The sequence below is a fragment of the Bubalus bubalis genome, chromosome 6, assembly GCF_019923935.1.
Source record: "Bubalus bubalis isolate 160015118507 breed Murrah chromosome 6, NDDB_SH_1, whole genome shotgun sequence".
Taxonomy (NCBI): domain Eukaryota; kingdom Metazoa; phylum Chordata; class Mammalia; order Artiodactyla; family Bovidae; genus Bubalus; species Bubalus bubalis.
The window spans coordinates 113,000,355-113,020,844 of record NC_059162.1 but is presented as its reverse complement, the minus strand read 5'-3'; the positions used below and the strand labels follow the sequence as shown (position 1 = coordinate 113,020,844).

General features: G+C 43.8%; 2 protein-coding genes across 5 annotated transcripts in view; both read right to left on the bottom strand.

Annotated features, from left to right (window-relative positions):
• Positions 1–20,490, bottom strand: part of LOC102392295 (UDP-glucuronosyltransferase 1-6) — a 143,562-nt gene that overhangs the window by 52,656 nt on the left and 70,416 nt on the right. Inside the window, exon 1 of one of the 4 annotated variants that reach the window (XM_025289187.1) lies at positions 303–1,181. The exons of the other annotated variants lie outside the window; for them this stretch is intronic. Coding sequence (XP_025144972.1) covers positions 303–1,166 — 864 coding nt within the window. The 5' untranslated portion in view covers positions 1,167–1,181. Of the gene's footprint in view, positions 1–302; positions 1,182–20,490 lie in introns of those variants that run through there. 4 annotated transcript variants of the gene reach the window in all.
• LOC102394441 (UDP-glucuronosyltransferase 1A3-like) lies at positions 5,510–7,402 on the bottom strand. The gene has a single exon (XM_025289190.2). The coding sequence runs from the start codon at positions 6,428–6,430 to the stop codon at positions 5,765–5,767; it is 666 nt and encodes a 221-aa protein (XP_025144975.2). The 5' UTR covers positions 6,431–7,402; the 3' UTR covers positions 5,510–5,764.

The following is a 20,490-nucleotide window of genomic DNA, read 5'->3' as shown; positions in this document are numbered from 1 at the left end:
GATTGAAAGTTAGAAATCTTTAGAAAGATCAGTAGATAAGAAAGAACCTGGAAGTAAGCTTTTTAAATATATATATATATATATATATATATATATATATATATATTTCACTAGGGAATTCTCTGGTGGTCCAGTGGTTTGGATTCCAAGCGCTCACTGCCAAGGGCTTGAGTTCAATCCCTGGCGGGTGAACTAGAATCCCACAAGATGTATGGCAAGGCATAAAAATTTTTCTTAATTTTTTCATTAAAAATAATGTGTTCCACTTGGAACATTGATTGAATAAAAACAGCAGTACAGACCTGAGATAACTGTTGCCTGTTGCCACAGTTGATGCCTCCAATGAACACCATGTTGGGCATGATTGGCCGTGGGTAGTCCATCACAAAGTCTCCTCTGAACAGCCACACAGATGCAGAGCCAAAAATCTCCCCCAGCGACACATCTCTCTGAAGAAGCTCAGAGGCCATACGTGCATAAGGAGTGAAAGAAAAATGGCAAAGGTACTTCAGGGTCAGAGGATAGAGCATGTTCTTGACCCTCTGGAAGAATGTCATGTGGTCTGAATTCCTTGTTAACAACTTAGGAACATAAGAGAAAGGGTTTGGGCATGCTGTGCCCTCAACATCTAAGTCACAGGGAAGGAAACGCAAGAAAAACACAGTAGGAATGGACAGGTACTTAGCCAGCACTGCCCCGCAGGGGTAAACAGGGTCCGTTAAAACCACATCAAAGGAACTGGCATTCAGGTCTCTGATCAGGTCCTTGTTATACAACAGTGCCTCACAAGACCTTGCAAATGCCACAGATGCATTTTTGGTAGCTTCAATAGTTTTCCAAAACAGCGTTAAAAAATTCACTCTTTCAAAAAACATATTAAAACTGCCCATCATGAAGTAATTAAAATCATCCTGGGTGTACGGAATGGCATAAGTTTTCTTGATGAAAAAGTCCTCTGCCTTGACGCGCACATTGACCTCTGGAGCAACGACCACTGCTTGGTGACCTCTGGCGTGGAGCTCCCGCACGGCCTCCCGCATGCTGAGCCAGTGGCTGCCCTCCATGGGGACCACCAGCACCTTCCCAGCCTTGGCCCATCGCCCGACGCACAGACAGAGCAGGAGTCCAGCCAGCACCTGCCGCCGAAGCTGCAGTCCCAGGGCCATCTCCGCACAAACCAGAAGCTACTGATTCTCTGGTGGGGCTGTGCTGCCTATATTTGTTCCCTTATCTTTATTTTATCATCAAGTCACTTAAGCAAAATGGCATGTCATTGGAAGGCGGTGTGCCCTCTATACATTAATCATTATAAGGTAAGTCTATGCCTTTTTTTCATCACTTCTGGTTACACCTTGTGGGAAAGATCCCTTCCCCTTATCTTGGAAAAACTCCTATGACTCTGCTACTTGCTCTGGGGAGCATTCTAGTTCACTCGCTCGCTCTTCATCCAAGACCCAGAGCAAGGCTGTGTCGGCAGAATCCCTTGGTCACCTCCGACCTCTCTTCTAATCAACTTCTGTTGGGCTGGACTGAACTCTAAGCGATTACCTGCGCCCCAGCCCCCACCCAGATCCTCTGCTGATTTTGACCTTATCTGAGAACTCTTTAAACTCTTTTACCCCAATTCATTGGTGAATTTGGAGCACATCCAGGGAAATACATGATATTCCTAAGACAGCTTTCTCTCAGTAGGGAGGGGACACTGGCTGTCAATTTTTCTCCTGGTCCACCCTGGGACACCTACTGCAATGTTCGGGGGAGAGTCTTTTGATTGGAGCAGATGTCAAATATAGAAACACCTGCAGTAGAATGGCTGTTGGACAATTTTGTAGCTACTCCATGGAATAAGAGCTACTGTAATCTAAAGTATCAGTGGGCAAGATAACCCTTAGCAATGACACACTGGGGTCAGAGAGGGCCAGCCCCCAATGTCAGCTCACCCTAGGACAGGAGCAAGCACTCTCCTGGCCTCAGAGAAGGCTCTCTGAATTTCTCTTATGATACTGATGATGTTAATCTTCCACTACTCTATTTAGGAACTGGGGGTGTACATGAATCTGGACCCCTAGTACACCATATACTCTGTGTTCAGATTTTTCTCCAAGGTCATTTACAAACCTAAGTCCTGATAAGGACAGATTCTTCAGAACTGAGGGGCTCCTGAATTTGTGGGAGCCTTCTCAGGTGGGGCCTGTGCAACAGATTGTGTCTCGGGCCCATGATGTAGCCCTGCTACAGAGACTGATGCCCACATGTGCTCAGCAGGACACGACATCTCCATGTCCTGTCCACCCTGGGGATGATAGGAGCAGGCTCTCTGTGCTGCCCAGTGATCTCTCTCACTGAGCACCCTCTTATGCATACATCAGTTCAGATCAGTTCAGTCGCGTCCAACTCTTTGCGACCCCATGAACCACAGCATGCCAGGCCTCCCTGTCCATCACCAACTCTCGGAATCCACCCAAACCCATGTCCATTGAGTTGGTGATGCCATCCAATCATCTCATTCTCTGTCATCACCTTCTCCTCCTGCCCTCAATCTTTCCCAGCATCAGGGTCTTTTCAAATGAGTCAGCACTTCGTATCAGGTGGCCAAAGTATTGGAGTTTCAGCATCAGTCCTTCCAATGAATATTCAGGACTGATTTTCTTTAGGATTGACTGGTTGGATCTCCTTGCATTCCAAGGGACTCTCAAGAGTCTTCTCCAACACCACAGTTGAGAAGCATCAATTCTTCAGTGCTCAGCTTTCTTTATGGTACAACTCTCCCATCCATACATGACTATTTCAAATACCATAGCTTTGACTAGACAGACCTTTGTTGACAAAGTTATGTCTCTACTTTTTAATATGCTGTCTAGGTTGATCATAGCTTTTCTTCCAAGAAGCAAGCGTCTTTTAATTTCATGGCTGCAGTCAACATCTGCCGTGATTTTGGAGCCCAGAAAAATAAAGTCAGCCACTGTTTCCCCATCCATTTGCCATGAAGTGATGGGGCTAGATGCCATGATCTTAGTTTTCTGAATGTTGAGCTTTAAGCCAACTCTTTCACTCTTTTCTTTCACTTTCATCAAGAGGCTTTTCAGTTCCTCTTTGTTTTCTGTCATAAGGGTGGTGTCATCTGCATATCTGAGGTAATTGATATTTCTCCTGGCAATCTTGATTCTAGCTTGTGCTTCATCCAGCCCAGCGTTTCTCATGATGTACTCTGCACCTAAGTTAAATGAGCAGGGTGACAATATACAGCCTTGACATATTCCTTTCCCTATTTGGAACAAATCAGCTGTTCCATGTCCAGTCCTAACTGTTGCTTCTTGACCCGCATACAGATTTCTCAAGAGGCAGGTCAGGTGGTCTGGTATTCCCATCTCTTGAAGAGTTTTCCACAGTTTATTGTGATTCACGCAAAGTCTTTGGCATAGTCAATAAAGCAAAAGTAGATGTTTTTCTGGAACTTTCTTGCTTTTTCAATGATCCAACAGATGTTGGCAATTTGATCTCTGGTTCCTCTGCTTTTTCTAAATCTAGCTTGAACATCTAGAAGTTCATGGTTCATGTACTACTGAAGCCTTGCTTGCAGAATTTTGAGCATTACTTTGCTAGGATGTGAGATGAGTGCAATTGTGCGGTAGTGTGAACATTCTTTGGTATTGCCTTTCTTTGGGATTGGAATGAAAACTGATTTTTTCCTGTTATGCCCACTACTGAGTTTTCCAAATTTACTGGCATATTGACAGCAACACTTTCACAGCATCATCTTTTAGGATTTGAAATAGCTCAACTGGAAATCCATCACCTCCTGTAGTTTTGTTTGTAGTGATGCTTCCTAAGGCCCATTTGATTTTGCATCCAGGATGTCTGGCTCTAGGTGAGTGATCACACCATCATGGTTATCTGGGTGATTAAGATCTTTTTTGTGTAGTTCTTCTGTGTATTCTTGCCACCTTTTCTTAATATCTTCTGCTTCTGTTAGGTCCATACCATTTCTGGCCTTTATTGAGCCCATCTTTGCATGAAATGTTCCCTTGGTATCTCTAATTTTCTTGAAGATATCTTTAGTCTTTCCCATTCTATTCTTTCCTTCTATTTCTTTGCATTGATTGCTGAAGAAGGCTTGCTATTCTTTGAAACTCAGCATTCAAATGGATATATCTTTCCTTTTCTCCTTTTCCTTTAGCTTCTCTTCTTTTCTCAGTCCATGGAATTTCCCAGGCCAGAAAACTGGAGTGGGTAGCCTTTCCCTTCTCCCAGGGATCTTCCCAATCTTGGGATCAAACCGAGGTCTCCCACATTGCAGGTGGATTCTTTACCAGCTAAGCCACTAGAAAAGCCCAATCTAGCTCTGTACACCCCCACATTTTTCTCCAGACACCAACTCCTGGTCAGAAGACTTCCGGTCAGCACAGCTCCATCTCGGAAAAGCTGGATCTGTTATTCCTTTCTCTGATCATAGAGAGCCCAACTTCTCTGTCCAGCATTATTTCATTTCCACTTAATTTATTTGACCTCTCTGAAACTTGTTTCCTCTGGGTGTTAGGTTTCCTGTGATCACACCTCAATCCCTTCCAAGACAAAACCACTAAGAATTATCAGTTCAATAAATATATTTTGCCAGTTCTCTCATCCTTCATTTGAAGACCTCAATGTAAAATCCCTTATGGATGGATTCATAGCTCAAGTTCTCTGCTCCTACTAAGCTGAAGAAAGTTGCACAACAGTTACAACACTACCTTTACAAGGGACAATCGTGGTGGAATCACACCATTTCTTGTCAACCTGTTACTGAACATAATCTCTGTCTCTCCTTCCTCTCAAAGTGAAAGGAAAGTGAAATTAGCTCAGTCATGTCCAACTCTTTGCACCCCATGGACTGTCAGGACTGTAGCCCGTAGCCTGTCCATGAACATCTCCAGGCCAGAATACTGAAGTGGGTGGCTGTTCCCTTCTCCAGATGGTATTCCCAACCCAGGGATCAAACCCAGGTCTCCCACATTGCAGGCAGATTCTTTACCATCTGATCCACCAGGGAAGCCCCAGAATACTAAAGTGGGTAGACTATCCCTTCTCCATCAGATCTTCCTGACCCAGGAATCAAACTGGAGTCTCCTGCATTGCAGGTGGATTCTTTACCAGCTGAACTAACAGGGAAGCCCCCTCAAAGACTATCACAAACTTCTACTACACTGCTTGAGGCATTTTAACAACTTATGTCACCAAAGACTACCAGAAGGAACTTGAAGGTTAGACTCTTTAGAAAGAACAGTAGATAAGAAAGAAGCTGGAAATACATTGTTTCCTAAAAATATATTTCACTTGGGAATTCCCTGGTTGACATGTGGTTAAGACTCCAAGCATTTACTGCCAAGGGCTTGGGTTAAGTCTCTGGTGGGTGAACTAGGATCCCATAAGATGTGAAGCATGGCATAAAATTTTTTTTAATTTTTTCATTGAAAATAATGTGCTCCACTTGGAACACTGATTGAACAAAAGCAGCAGTACAGACCTGAGATAATGGTTTCCTGTTTCCACAGTTGAAACCCCCAATGAACACCATGTTGGGCATGATCGGCCGAGGGTAGTCCATCACAAAGTCTCCTCTGAACAGCCACACAGATGCAGAGCCAAAAATCGCCCCCAGTGACACCTCTCTCTGAAGAAGCTCAGAGGCCATACGTGCATAAGGAGTGAAAGAAAAATGGCAAAGGTACTTCAGGCTTAGAGGGTAGAGCAAGTTCTTGACCCTTTGGAAGAATGTCATGTGGTCTCAATTCCTTGTTAACAACTTAGGAACATAAGAGAAAGGGTTTGGGCATGCTGTGCCCTCAACATCTAAGTCACAGGGAAGGAAACGCAAGGAAAACACAGCAGGAATGGACAGGTACTTAGCCAGCACTGCCCCGCAGGGGTAAACAGGGTCCGTTAAAACCACATCAAAGGAACTGGCATTCAGGTCTCTGATCAGGTCCTTGTTATACAACAGTGCCTCACAAGACCTTGCAAAGGCCAAAGACAGATTCTTCGTAGCTGTCATAGTTTTCCAAAACAGTGTTAGAAAATGCACTGTTTCAAAAAACATATTAAAACTGCCCATCAGGAAGTAATCAAAATCATCCTGGGTGTACGGAATGGCATAGGTTTTCATGGTGAAAAAGTCCTCTGCCTTGATGTGAACGTTGACCTCCGGAGACAGGACCACTGCTTGGTGACCTCTGGCGTGGAGCTCCCGCACAGCCTCCCGCATGCTGAGCCAGTGGCTGCCCTCCATGGGGACCACCAGCACCTTCCCAGCCTTGGCCCATCGCCCGACGCACAGACAGAGCAGGAGTCCAGCCAGCACCTGCCGCCGAAGCTGCAGTCCCAGGGCCATCTCCGCACAAACCAGAAGGTGCTCCGTCACTGGTGGGGCTGTGCCATCTATATTTGTTCCCATATCTTTACCTTATCATCAAGTCACTTAAGCAAAATGGCATGTCATTGGAAGGCGCTGAGCCCTCTGAACATTAATCATTACAAGATAAATCTATGCCCATGTTTCATCACCTCTGGTTTCACCCAAAGAAAGATCACTCCCCCTTATCTTGGAAAAACTCCTCTGACCTACTGCTTCCCCTGGGGAGCATTCTAGTTCACTTTCTTGTTATTCATCCAAGACCCAAAGCAAGGCTGTGCCTGCCCATTCCCTTGATCTCCTCCTACCTCTCTGCTAACCATTTCTCTGGGGCTGGACTGAACGCTGAGGAGTCACCTCTGCCCCAGTCCCCACCCAGAACCTCTGCTGAATGTGACCTTATGTGAGAACTCTTTAAACTCTTTCTCCCTATTCATGAGTGAACTCAGAGCACCTCCAGGGAGATATTAATACATGACATTGCTATGATAGTTTTCTCTTAGCAGATAGGGGGCGTTCACTGTCCATTTTTTCCTGTTCAACACTGAGACACCTCTTGCAATGTTCAGGGAAGAGTCTATTGGGACAGCTGTCAAACATCCAAATATCTGGAGGGATCCTTGAGGAAGAGAGCTGAAGAGTTGGTTAATTCTGTTTGCACTTCATAGAATTAGAATTGCTGTTATCTAAAGTGTCAGTGATTAGATTGGTTAGTTTCTGTGATTGTGATTTCAGTCTGTCTGCCCGCTGATGCCCTCTCTCAGTGCCTACCATCTTACTGGGGTATCTCTTAACTTGGACATGGGGTGTCTCTTCATGGCTGCTCCAGCAAAGTGCAGCCATTGCTCCTTACCTTGGAGGTGGGGGACGTGGAGAATCTCCTCTCAAGATTATCTCCAATCTAATCACATGGACCACAGCCTTGTCTAACTCAATGAAAACTAAGCCATGCCGTGTAGGGCCACCCAAGATGGATGGGTCTTGGTGGAGAGTTGTGACAAAATATGGTCCACTGGAGAAGGGAATGGCAAACCACTTCAGTAGTCTTGCCTTGAGAACCCCATGAACAGTATGAAAAGGCAAAATGATAGGACACTGAAAGATGAACTCCACAGGTCAGTAGGCACCCAATATGCTAATGGAGATCAGTGGAGAAATAACTCCAGAAAGAATGAAGAGACAGAGCCAAAGCAAAAACAACACCCAGTTGTGGATGGGACTGGAGATAGAAGCAAGGTCCGATGCTGTAAAGAGCAATATTGCAAAGGAACCTGGAATGTTCAGTTCAGTCAGTTTAGTTCAGTCACTCAGTCGTGTCCGAATCTTTCTAACCCCGTGGACTGCAGCACGTCAGGCCTCCCTGTCCATCACCAACTCCCGGAGTCCACCCAAACCCATGTCCATCGAGTCGGTGATGCCATCCAACCATCTCATCCTCTGTCATCCCCTCCTCCTTCTGCCTTCAAACTTTCCCAGCATCAGGGTCTTTTCCAATGAGTCAGCTCTGCACATCAGGTGGCCAAAATATTGGAGTTTCAGCTTCAACATCAGTCCTACCAAAGAACACCCAGGACTGATCTCCTTTAGGATGGACTGGTTGGATCTCCTTGCAGTCCAAGGGACTCTCAAGAGTCTTCTCCAACACCACAGTTCAAAAGCATCAATTCTTTGGTGCTCAGCTTTCTTTATAGTCCAACTCTCACATCCATACATGACCACTGGAAAAACCGTAGCCTTGACTAGATGGACCTTGGTTGACAAAGTAATGTCTCTGATTTTTAATATGCTGTCTAGGTTGGTCATAACTTTCCTTCCTAGGAGTAAGTGTCTTTTAATTTCATGGCTGCAGTCACCATCTGCAGTGATTTTGGAGCCCAGAAAAATAGTCAGCCACTGTTTCCCCATCTATTTGCCATGAAGTGATGGGACCCAATGCCATGATCTTAGTTTTCTGAATGTTGAGCTTTAAGCCAACTTTTTCACTCTCCTCTTTCACTTTCATCTAGAGGCTTTTTAGTTCCTCTTCACTTTCTGCCATAAGGGTGGTGTCATCTGCATATCTGAGGTTATTGATATTTCTCCCAGCAACCTAGATTCCAGTTTGTGCTTCCTCCAGCCCAGTGTTTCTCATGATGTATTCTGCATATATACAGCCTTGACATACTCCTTTCGCTATTTGTAACCAGTCTGTTGTTCCATGTCCACTTCTAACTGTTGCTTCCTGACCTGCATATAGGTTTCTCAAGAGGCAGGTCAGGTGGTCTGGGATTCCCATCTCTTTCAGAATTTTCCAAAGTTTGTTGTGATCCACACAGTCAAAGGCTTTGGCATAGTCAATAAAGCAGAAGTACATGTTTTTCTGGAACTCTCTTGCTTTTTCAGTGATCCAGCAGATGTTGGCAATTTGATCTCTGGTTCCTCTGCCTTTTCTAAAACCAGCTTGAACATCTGGAAGTTCATGTCCATGAATCAAGGCAAATTGAAAGTGGTCAAACAGGAGACGGCAAGAGTGAATGTCAATATTTTTTGGAATCAGCGAATTAAAATGGACTGGAATGGGTGAATTTAATTCAGATGACCATTATATCTACTACTATGGGAAGGAATCCCTTAGAAGAGATGGAGCATCCATCATAGTCAACAAAAGAGTCTGAAATGCAGTACTTGGGTGCAATCTCAAAGACGACAGAATGATCTCTGTTTGTTTCCAAGGCAAACCATGCAATATCACAATAATCCAAGTCTATGCCCCAACCAGTAACGCTGAAGAAGCTGAAGTTGAATGGTTATATGAAGACCTACAAGACATTATAGGTCTAACACCCAAAAAAGATGTCCTTTTCATTATAGGGGACTGGAATGCAAAGGTAGGAAGTCAAGAAACACCTGGAGTAACAGGCAAATTTGTCCTTGAAATACAGAATGAAGCAGGGCAAAGGCTGAGAGTTTTGCCAAGAGAACACAGTGGTCATAGCAAACACCCTCTTCCAACAACACAAGAGAAGACTCTACACATGGACATCACCAGATGGTCAACACCAAAATCAGATTGATTATATTCTTTGCAGCCAAAGATGGAGAAGCTCTATACAGTCAGCAAAAACAAGACCAGGAACTGACTGTGGCTCAGATCATGAATTCTTTATTGCCAAATTCAGACTGAAATTGAATAAAGTGGGGGAAACCACTAAACCATTCAGGTATGACCTAAATTAAATCCCTTATGGTTATACAGTGGAAGTGAGAAATAGATTTAAGGGATTAGATCTGATAGATAGAGTGCCTGATGAACTATGGATGGAGGTTCGTGACATGGTAGAGGAGACAGGGATCAAAGAAAAAGAAATGCAAAAAAGCAAAATGGCTGTCTGGGGAGGCCTTACAAATAGCTGTGAAAAGAAGAGAAGTGAAAAGCAAAGGAGAAAAGGAAAGATATAAGCATCTGAATGCAGAGTTCCAAAGAATAGCAAGAAGAGATAAGAAAGCCTTCCTCAGCGATCAGTGCAAAGAAATAGAGGAAAACAATAGAATGGGAAAGACTAGAGATCTCTTCAAGAAAATTAGAGATACCAAGGGAACATTTCATGCAAAGATGGGCTCAATAAAGGGCAGAAACAGTATGGACCTAACAGAAGCAGAAGATATTAAGAAAAGGTGGCAAGAATACACAGAAGAACTGTACAAAAAAGATCTTCATGACCCAGATAATCACGATGGTGTGATCACTCACCTAGAGCCAGACATCCTGGATGTGAAGTCAAGTGGGCCTTAGGAAGCATCTCTACGAACAAAGCTAGTGGAGGTGATGGAATTCCAGTTGAGCTATTTCAAATCCTGAAAAATGATGCTATGAAAGTGTTGCTCTCAATATGCCAGCAAATTTGGAAAATTCAGCAGTGGCCACAGGACTGGAAAAGGTCAGTTTTCATTCCAATCCCAAAGAAAGGCAATGCCAAAGAATGCTCAAACTACCACACAGTTGCACTCATCTCACATCCTAGCAAAGTAATGCTCAAAATTCTCCAAGCCAAGCTTCAGCAATACATGAACCGTTAACTTCCAGATGTTCACGCTGGATTTAGAAAAGGCATAGGAACCAGAGATCAAATTGTCAACATCTGCTGGGTCATAAAAAAAGCAAAAGAGTTCCAGAAAAACATCTATTTCTGCTTTATTGACTATGCCAAAGCCTTTGACTGTGTAGATCACAATAAACTTTGGAAAATTCTGAAAGAGATGGGAATCCCAGACCTGCCTCTTGAGAAACCTATATGCAGGTCAGGAAGCAACAGTTAGAAGTGGACATGAAACAACAGACTGATTCCAAATAGGAAAAGGAGTACATCAAGGCTGTATGTTGTCATCCTGCTTATTTAACTTATATACAGAGTATATCATGAGAAATGCTGGGCTGGAGGAAGCACAAACTGGAATCTAGGTTGCTGGGAGAAATATCAATAACCTCAGATATGCAGATGATACCACCCTTATGGCAGAAAGTGAAGAACTGAAGAGCCTCTTGATGAAAGTGAAAGAGGAGAGTGAAAAAGTTGGCTTAAAGCTCAACATTCAGAAAACTAAGATCATGGCATCCGGTCCCATCACTTCATGGGAAATGGATGGGTAAACAGTGGAAACAGTGGCTGACTTTATTTCTTTGGGCTCCAAAATCACTGCAGATGGTGACTGCAGCCATGAAATTAAAAGACACTAACTCCTAGGAAGGAAAGTTATGACCAACCTAGACAGCATATTAAAAAGCAGACACATTACTTTGTCAACCAAGGTCCGTCTAATCAAGGCTATGGTTTTTCCAGTGGTCATGTATGGATGTGAGAGTTGGACTATAAAGAAAGCTGAGCACCGAAGAATTGATGCTTTTGAACTGTGGTGTTGGAGAAGACTCTTGAGAGTCTGCAAGGAGATCCAACCAGTCCATCCTAAAGGAGATCAGTCCTGAGTGTTCATTGGTAGGACTGATGTTGAAGCTGAAACTCCAATACTTTGGCCACCTGATAAGAACTGACTCACTAAGAACTCAGTGACCCCTCTTAATTGTCCAGCTCTTAACTGCATGTCATACAGATTACAGGACAACTTTCTGGCTTCCCTGACTGTGATCAGCTGCCCTGTGTTTGGTACTCAACCTACATGGATACTATGAACCAAGTGAGGGTACACGGTGCACTTATGGGGTTGGCAAGGAGTGTGGTGTTTTCTCTGCTACAGTTAGAAATATACATCTAGACTAGAATAAAATAATTGCTGGGAAAGATGCTGGGAAGATTGAAGGCAGGAGGAGAAGGGGATGACAGAGGATGAGATGGCTGGATGGCATCACTGACTCAATGGAGATGAGTTTGAGTAAACTCCGGGAGTTGGTAATAGACAGGGAGGCCTAGAGTGCTGTGGTCCATGGGGTCACGAAGATTCTGACACGACTGAGTGACTGAACTGAACTGAACTGAAAGTGTCAGTGGGCAAGAGAACTCTTAGTGATGACACAGTGGAGTCAGTTAGGGCCAGCCCTCACGATCTACATACCATAGGACAGGAGGGAACTATCCCCTGGCCTCAGAGGAGGGTCTCTGAATTCCTTTTATGCTGCTAAAGGTGCCAATCTTTCGCTACTCTATTTAGGGACTGGGGCTTTTACTTATCTGGGCCTTTATTACATCTTGGAGTTTATGTTCAGATTTTTCTCCAAGGTCAGTTACCGACCTAAGTCCTGTTATGGATGGATTCCTCTAAAGCCAATGGGCTCCAGAGTTGGTGGGACCTTGCACAGTTGCTTGGGTCACCTGCCCGTGATGTCGGCCCTGATACAGAGACTGATGCCCACGTGTGCTCGGAGGACACTGACATCACGATGAAGGGGGAGCACTCCCTGAGCCACCCAGCTCCCTCTCTCACTGAGCACCCTCTTCTGCATCCGTGGCTTTGGCCATAAGGACATCCTGTTCTGGGCCACATGATGCTTCCCTTTGGGAGAAACTCATCCCCATTAGGGATGCATGTACATTGCAGATTCCTGTCCTGGGCAAACAAGTGCACACCAAGATGCCTCCTGGGTCACACATGCTGTCACTGTGCCGGGGGACTTTGTTTTAACCATCCTTGGAGTTTGTGGGTCCAAGGTTTGCTGGAGCCCCAACAGCAACATCTATGCTCTCTTTTTCTGGATCTTCTTTCTGTCCCAGCCCTATAACTGCATGATTTCCCTGAGACTCAGTCTCTATCCTCTGCTCCCAGGTTTTACCCTATCATCTGTCTCCCTCATTCACTTCTATATACAGCCATGCAGAATTTCCTGAGTCTGTAGGATCAAGGCTGCTTCTGTCTACTTTCAGGGTATAAACACATTGAAGGGAAGGAAGGAAGATGGCTGAGATGCTGGGTATTCAGGTTTGCTGCCGCTGTTGAAGCTGCTGTCAGTGTTCTTAGCAAGAGAAGTTGCTATTTGGTTTTGCTGCCACCAGTGAATCTGGAGGCACCTTATCTGGTGGCACAAACAGCAGGTAAGCTGGGTTGGATTACCTTCGCTCTGGTAAGAACTCAGTGACCCCTGTTAATTGTCCAGCTCTTGACTGCATGTCATAAAGATTACGGGACAACTTTCTGGCTTCTCTCACTGTGATCAGCTGCCCTGTGTTTGGCACTCAACCTACATGGATACTATGAACCAAGTGAGGGTACATGGTGCACTTACGGGATTGGCAAGGAGTGTGGTGTTTTCTCTGCTACCGTTAGAAATGTACATCTAGACTAGAATAAAATAATTGAAGATGTATTCAGCCTCATGCATAGGGAGATTTAACACTCTGACATTCTTGATTTTGCCCCCAAATTAAGCTATAGATGTAATGGCAGATCGAGCAAAATGTCACCAGGACTTGTATTATGAACAAAAATATATATTTTTTTTAATTCACCTAAAAGCACTTCTCTGGTAGCTCCAATGGTAAAGAATCTACCTGCAATGCAGAAGACCCAGGTTCCCGGGGTCAGGAAGATCCCCTGGAGAAGGGAATGGCTATCCACCCCAGTATTCTTGCCTGGGAAATCCCATGGACAGAGAAGTCTGGTGGGCTACAGTCCTTTGAGTAGACACAACTTAGACACACTTAGCTCTAAACAACAAGAACAAAAAGCATTTCTGGCTTCTGATAGGAGTAGCTCCTATCATATCAATACTCCCACACATATTTGCCACACAACTTTTAAATAAATTTTTCAAATTAAAAGATATAGACTTCACATATATGGTCAAGTTATTTTTGGCAAGGGTGCAAAGAATATTCAAAAGGGACAGTCCTCTCAGCAAATGGTGCCAGGAAAACTGGATGTCCAAATGTGAACAATGAATTTGGACTCTTACAAATGCCATATAAAAGTTTGACTCAAAATGGATCAAAGACATAAATGTAGACCTAAACCTATAAACCTCTTTGAAGAAGACATAGGACAAAACTTCAGAACATTGCATTTCATGAAGATTTCTTGGAAATTACACCAAAGCATGGTTAATGAAAAATTAACAAATTAGACTTCATGAAAAAATTTTTAAATGTGTGCATCAAAAGATATTATCAACAGAATAAAAAGACAGACCATAGAATGGAAGAAAATATTTATGTTTGATCCCTGGGTTGAGAAGATCCCTTGGAGAAGGGAAAAGCTACCCACTCCAGTATTCTGGCCTGGAGAATTCCATGGACTGTATAGTCTATGGGGTTGTGAAGAGTCATACATGAAATATATCTGATAAGGGATTAATATCCAGAATATACAGAGAACTCCTATAACTCAACAACAAAAGACCTGACTCAAAAATGGACAAAGGACTTAAACGTTGGTCATATGTGCAAATGACCAATGAGCAATGAAAGATGCTTAACATCATTAATCATTAGGGAAATGAAAATCAAAACTTCAACAAGATGTTGGGTCACACCTATTAGGACTGCTGCTGCTAAGTCGCTTCAGTCGTGTCCGACTCTGCGTGACCCCATAGACGGCAGCCCACCAGGCTCCCCCGTCCCTGGGATTCTCCAGGCAAGAAAACTGGAGTGGGTTGCCATTTCCTTCTCCAATGCATGAAACTGAAAAGTGAAAGTGAAGTCGCTCAGTCGTGCCCGACTCTTAGCGACCCCATCGACTGCAGCCCACCAGGCTCCTCCGTCCATGGGATTTTCCAGGCAAGAGTACTGGAGTGGGGTGCCATTGCCTTCTCCAACCTATTAGGACAACTATCATTAAAAAATAAAAGAAAGAAAAAAGATAACAAGACTTGGAGAGGATGTGAAGAAATTGAACCCCTCATGTACTGTTGCTGAAAATATTAAATGGTGTAGTCGCTGTGGAAAACAGGATGGAAGTTCCTCAAAAAATTAAAAAAAAAAAAAAGCAGATGATCCAACCATTGCCCTTGTGGGTATATACCCAAAAGAATTGAAAGCAGAGTCTCAAAGACATATTTATACACCCGTGTTCATAGCAGCATTATTCACAATACCCAGAAGATGAAAGCAACCCATGTTCACTGGCAGATAAACAGATAAGCAAACTGTGGTCTGTCTATACAATGGATTATTATTCAGTCTTAAAAAGAAAGGAAATTTGAACAACATATACACAACACGAATAAACCCCGAAGCCAGCCTGCTAAGTGAAATACTAAGTATTGAAAAGAAAAATACTGTACGATTCCACTAATATGAGGAACCTAGAGTACTCAAATTCATAGAGGCAGAAAGTAAAATGGTGGTTCCCAAGAACTGTGGAGTAGGGGAAATGGGGAGATATTTAAGGGGTAGAGAGTTTCAGTTTTTCATAATGAAGCATTCTGGAGATTGGCTGCACAGTAATGTCAGTATAATTAACACTATTAAAGTGTACACATACAATGGTCAAGATAGTAAATCATGCTGGGGTATTGTGCCACAATTAAACATTTTGGAAAGGCAAACTTTCCAAATAAATAAAACACAACAGTCGAAACTTTGTGTGCCAGTCTAGTAGCCATATTTTTAAAGTAAAAACTATTAAAAATTCTAAACGTAAATTGAGAAAATTCAGTTAAATTAAGAAATATTTTAAGATATCATTTTCAGAACTAGGGATGTTGGGTTTTCTAACAAAAAATGAAAATATACGTCTTTTGGTTTATCTACGTAATGTTTACAAATGTTGATCATATGCTATTATGGTAGCCACTAGCTACATGTGACTATTGAGCACTTGAAATATGTAGTCTAAATTGATATGTCTGTAAGTTAAACTGTACAGCAGATTCTGAAGACTTAGTATGAAATTTTAAAATGTGAACTATCTCATTAATTTACACTGAGAAAAGTGGCCAAGATATCGGACTGGGGAGACCCTGAGATCACTTCCTCCCTCAGGCACACCAATATTACAATTTACAGAATAAACATTGATGAGAAAGACCTGAAGACTAGCTGAAAGAATCTTTCACAACTAAATATGTAAAGATGGAATGACAACAAGATGTGTAAGAGAGGTGGAGACAAGACCCGTACCCCTGGGCAAACAGCCCACAAATGCGGGAGAATTACAATTGCAGACCTTCCCTAAGAAGTGAGGGATATGACCCCACATTGGGGTCCCAGCCTGGGGGTCCAGAACCAGGAAGAGGAACTTCCAGAATGTTGGGTTTGGAAGGTCAGTGGGGCTTCCTTTTAGGAGAGTCAGGAGCCATAGGGCATAGAGACCCCACTCTCAAATGCATGCATGCTTAATCACTTCAGTCATGTCCAACTCTCTGCAACCCATGGACCACGGCCAGCCAGGCTCCTCTGTCCATGGGACTCTCCTGACAAGAACACTGGAGTAGGCTGCCATTTCCTTCTCCAGTGATAAAGTATGAAGTGAGTGAAGCGAGTGAAGTGAAGTCGCTCAGTTGTGTCTGACTCTGTGCAACCCCATAAACTGCAGGCTACCAGGCTCCTCCGTCCATGGGACTCTCCAGGCAAGAGTACTGGAGTGGGTTGCCATTTCCTTCTCCACCACTCTCAAAGGGTGCACACGAAATCTCACACACTTCAGGATGTAGGGAAGAAGTAATCTGAAAGGAACCTGGGTCAGACCCCCCTGCTGATATTGAAGAACCTTCCAGAAAGGCAAAAGACAAACAGAGATCATCCTGGGATATAGACATGAGCAGCAGCAATTCTGGAGAGCTTCATTCACGATGATACTGTGTCAGCAAGTGCCGTTTGGATCATCCTCTGCCTCATTAACATCGGGACACAGCCTCACCCGTCAATTAGTCAGCACTAGTACTAGGATACTCCAGGCCAAGTAGCTAGTTGAGTGGAGACACAGAGCCAGCCAGTAGTAGGCAGCTGCATTAACCCTCTGAGAACAGGCCACCTGGGACCTGGCCCCACCCACCAGAAGGCCCAGGACCAGGCCCCGTGCACCACAGCGCCAAGGACCTGGACTTACCTACCAGTGCACCAGCGCAAGCCCAGGACACCCCTGGACCTCACCCCACCCTCCAGCAGACTGACACCAGCTCCAGGAAACCTGGGCTCTACAGACAGGGACTCCAGGACCCAGATTAACCTACCAGCAGGCCACCATTAGATACATATGCAGACATATGTGGCCCCAACATAGGAGCACTTAAAAACAAATAGCAAGTATTAGCAGACATAAAAGACAAGGTGACAGTAAGCAACAATATTAGGGTGATTTAAAATGCCACATACATCAATGGACACAGCATTCAGACAGAAAACCAATATGGAAACACTGGTCCTAAACAACACATTAGACCAGTTAGGCTTAATAGATATATGCAAAACATTCCATCCAAAAGCAGAAAAACACACATTCTTTTCAAGTGTACATATCAGTCTTGATAAATCACACAAATCAAGTGTCACTAAACTCGAGAATACTGAAATCACATCAAACACCTTTTCCAACCATGATGTTATGAAACTAAAACTGAACTACAAAAAAAGCTGCAGAAACGCATGGAGACAAAACAATGTGTTACAGTCAGTGGGTCATTGAAGAAATTAAACAAATACCTCAAGACAAATAAAAATGAAAACGTGATAATCCAAAATCTATGGGAAACAGTAAAAGTAGTTCTAAAAGGAACGTTTTTAGCCATACAAGCATAGCTCATGAAATAAGAAAAATCTGAAATAACCTGAACTTACACCCAAAGTAACTACAAAGAATAATCAAAATCCAGAAGAATATAAAGAAAAAAAATCATAAAGCTTAAGCCAGAAATTTAAAAGATCAATGAAACAAAGAACTGATTCTTTGAAAAAATAAAGTTGATAAACTTTCAGTCAGAGTCATCAAGAAGAAAGGAAGTCCAGGTAAATAAAAGCCAAAATGAGAAAGGTGAAGTCCCAACAAACACACAAAACATATAAAGGATCATAAGAGATTACTGTGAACAGTTATATGCCAATAAAATGAACAATTAGAAGACATGGACAGATTCTTAGAAATGGACTACATCCCAAGACTGAACCAGGAAGAAATAGAAAATATTAACAAACCAATTACCAGTAATGACACTGAATCAGCAATAAAAGATCTCCCACAATTGAAGAATACAAAAGCTATAAGAGACCTAAAGTCATGGAAGTTAATATAAATTAAGTACATGAGACACAAGGTCAGCAAAAAAAAACAAACAAACAAACGGCTAACTCAGTGGATTAAGAAACAAATCCTGCCCCCAAGAGTCCTATTTCAATTAAACCCAAATATCCAGAGTTAACATGAGAAGACTGCGAAACTGTGAGGAAAGCCGTAGTTCCCATTATGGAAACTTGGCGTGGAGTGGTCAGGGCCGGGGCAGATTTGGTGATGTGGTCAAATCTTTCCACTTTGAGACTCAGTTCTCAGCATCACTGCCCCAACCTTCACTGCATTCATAGGCTCAGTTTACCTCCTTCCAGCCCCCACCACTACTTTTTGATGACCTCAGTGTCCCACCTTGAAGACCTATATGACATGCAATCCAACCCCATACATCACCACATTTTACTCCAGACACCAAGTCCTGGTCAGAAGACTTCTGGTCAGCACAGCTCCATCTCTGAGAAGTTGGGCTCAATTATTCCTTTCTCTGATCACGGAGACCCCGACTTCTCTCTCCGGTATTATCTCACTTCCACTTACTCTACCTCTCTGAAATTTCAGATTCTTTTTGGTGTTTAGGTCTCCTGCAACCACAATCCTTTCCAAGACAAAACCAGTATCAGTTCAACAAATGCTATCTGCTATTCTTTCCTCCTTCTACGGAACACCCTCAGGCAAAAACTCCTGACGGATGGATTCTCAGCTCAACAAACGTGCTCCTTTCTACTCAGCTGGAGGAAATCGGACAATGGTTACAACAGTGCCTACATAAAAGGGCAATCACAGGTGAATAACAAACACCATCGCTTATCAGTCCTATTGCAGCCCTCATCCCTGACTGTCACTCCTCTCAAAGACCATCACAAACTTTACCACACTACTGCAGGCACTTTAACAATTCACAGCAGAGACTGTTAGAAGGAGAATGCGAGGTAGGAACTTTTAGAAAGATCAATATATATTAAGCACCTGGAAGTAAGATATTTATAAAAAATATGTTTCACTTGGGAACTCCCAGGCAAGCCAGTGGTTAGGACTCAAGCCATCGTTGCCAAGGGCCCAGGTTCAAATCCTGGTTGAGGAACTAGGATCCCACAGGCACTGCAGCATGGCAAAAAAAATTAATTAATTAATTAATTTAAAAAACATGTGTTCCACTTGGAACACTGATTGAATAAAAGCAGCAGTACAGACCTGAGATAAAGGTTTCCTGTTGGCACAGATGATGCCACCAATGAACACCAATGTTGGGCATGATAGGCCGTGGATAGCCCATCACAAAGTCTCCTCTGAACAGCCACACGGATCCAGAGGCAAGAATCTCCACCAGTGACACCTCTCTCTGAAGAAGCTCAGAGGCCATACGTGCATAAGGAATGAGAGAAACCTGGCAAATGTACTTCAGGCTCAGAGGGTAGAGCATGCTCTTGACCCTCTGGAAGAATGTCAAGCGGTCTGAATTCATTGTTAACAACCTAGGAATGCATGAGAAAGAGTTTGGGCATGCTGTGCCCTCAACATCTAAGTCACACAGAGGGAACACAATAAATGAATAAATAAATACAGCAGAAATCAACAGGTACTTAGCCAGCCCCTGTGGGGAAAACAGCTAATCAGCCAGGCTGGCACGTTCAGGAAGGACTGATGCTGAAGCTGAAACTCCAATACTTTGGCCACCTGGTACAAAGAGGTGACTCACTGGAAAAGACCCTGATGCTGGGAAAGATTGAGGGCAAGAGAAGGGGGAGACAGAGGATGAGATGGTTGGCTGGCATCACTGACCTGATGGACACGAGTTTGAGTAAGCTCCGGGAGTTGGTGATGGACAGGGAGGCCTGGCCTGCTGCAGTCCATGGGGTCGCAAAGAGTCGGACATGACTGAGCCAGAGAACTGAACTGAACTGAACAGCTAAGCGCGTTGTCTAGCACTGAGCATGCGCCTCAGGAGGTACTTGCTTGGTCCCGGGCTACTTTGTGCGGTTGTACCTGACTGAGCTCCACCTAAAGCCTCATGGCTGTGTCCGTCGGGTCAGCCACGAGAGGAGAGAATATAGCGTGTCTGCTGCTACGGCTGCTGTGCCAGCCAGGAGAGAAGAAACGCGTCTGCAGTTTCCACGGCTTCTTGAGTCTTATTCCAGGCTCTTAGCTCGCGCCTTGCCTACCACATGTTCAACAAACTGCGCAAGTGAGATACAGTGGAACAGTTCTTGCTGCGAACTGGATCGGCAAGACAGCCCTGCCGTGGTACATAGGGTCCCTTAAAACTGCATCAAAGGAACTGGCATTCGAGTGCCTGATCAGGTCCTTGGAATCCCTCAAAAGACCTTACAGAGAGCAAACAGTCATTACAGACACCATAGCTCCCAGAAACAGTGCTAGCAAACATCCTCTTTCAAAAAGCAGATGAACATGACCCCTCATGAGAGAATCATATTCTTCCTGTGTGTCAGGAATTGCATAGA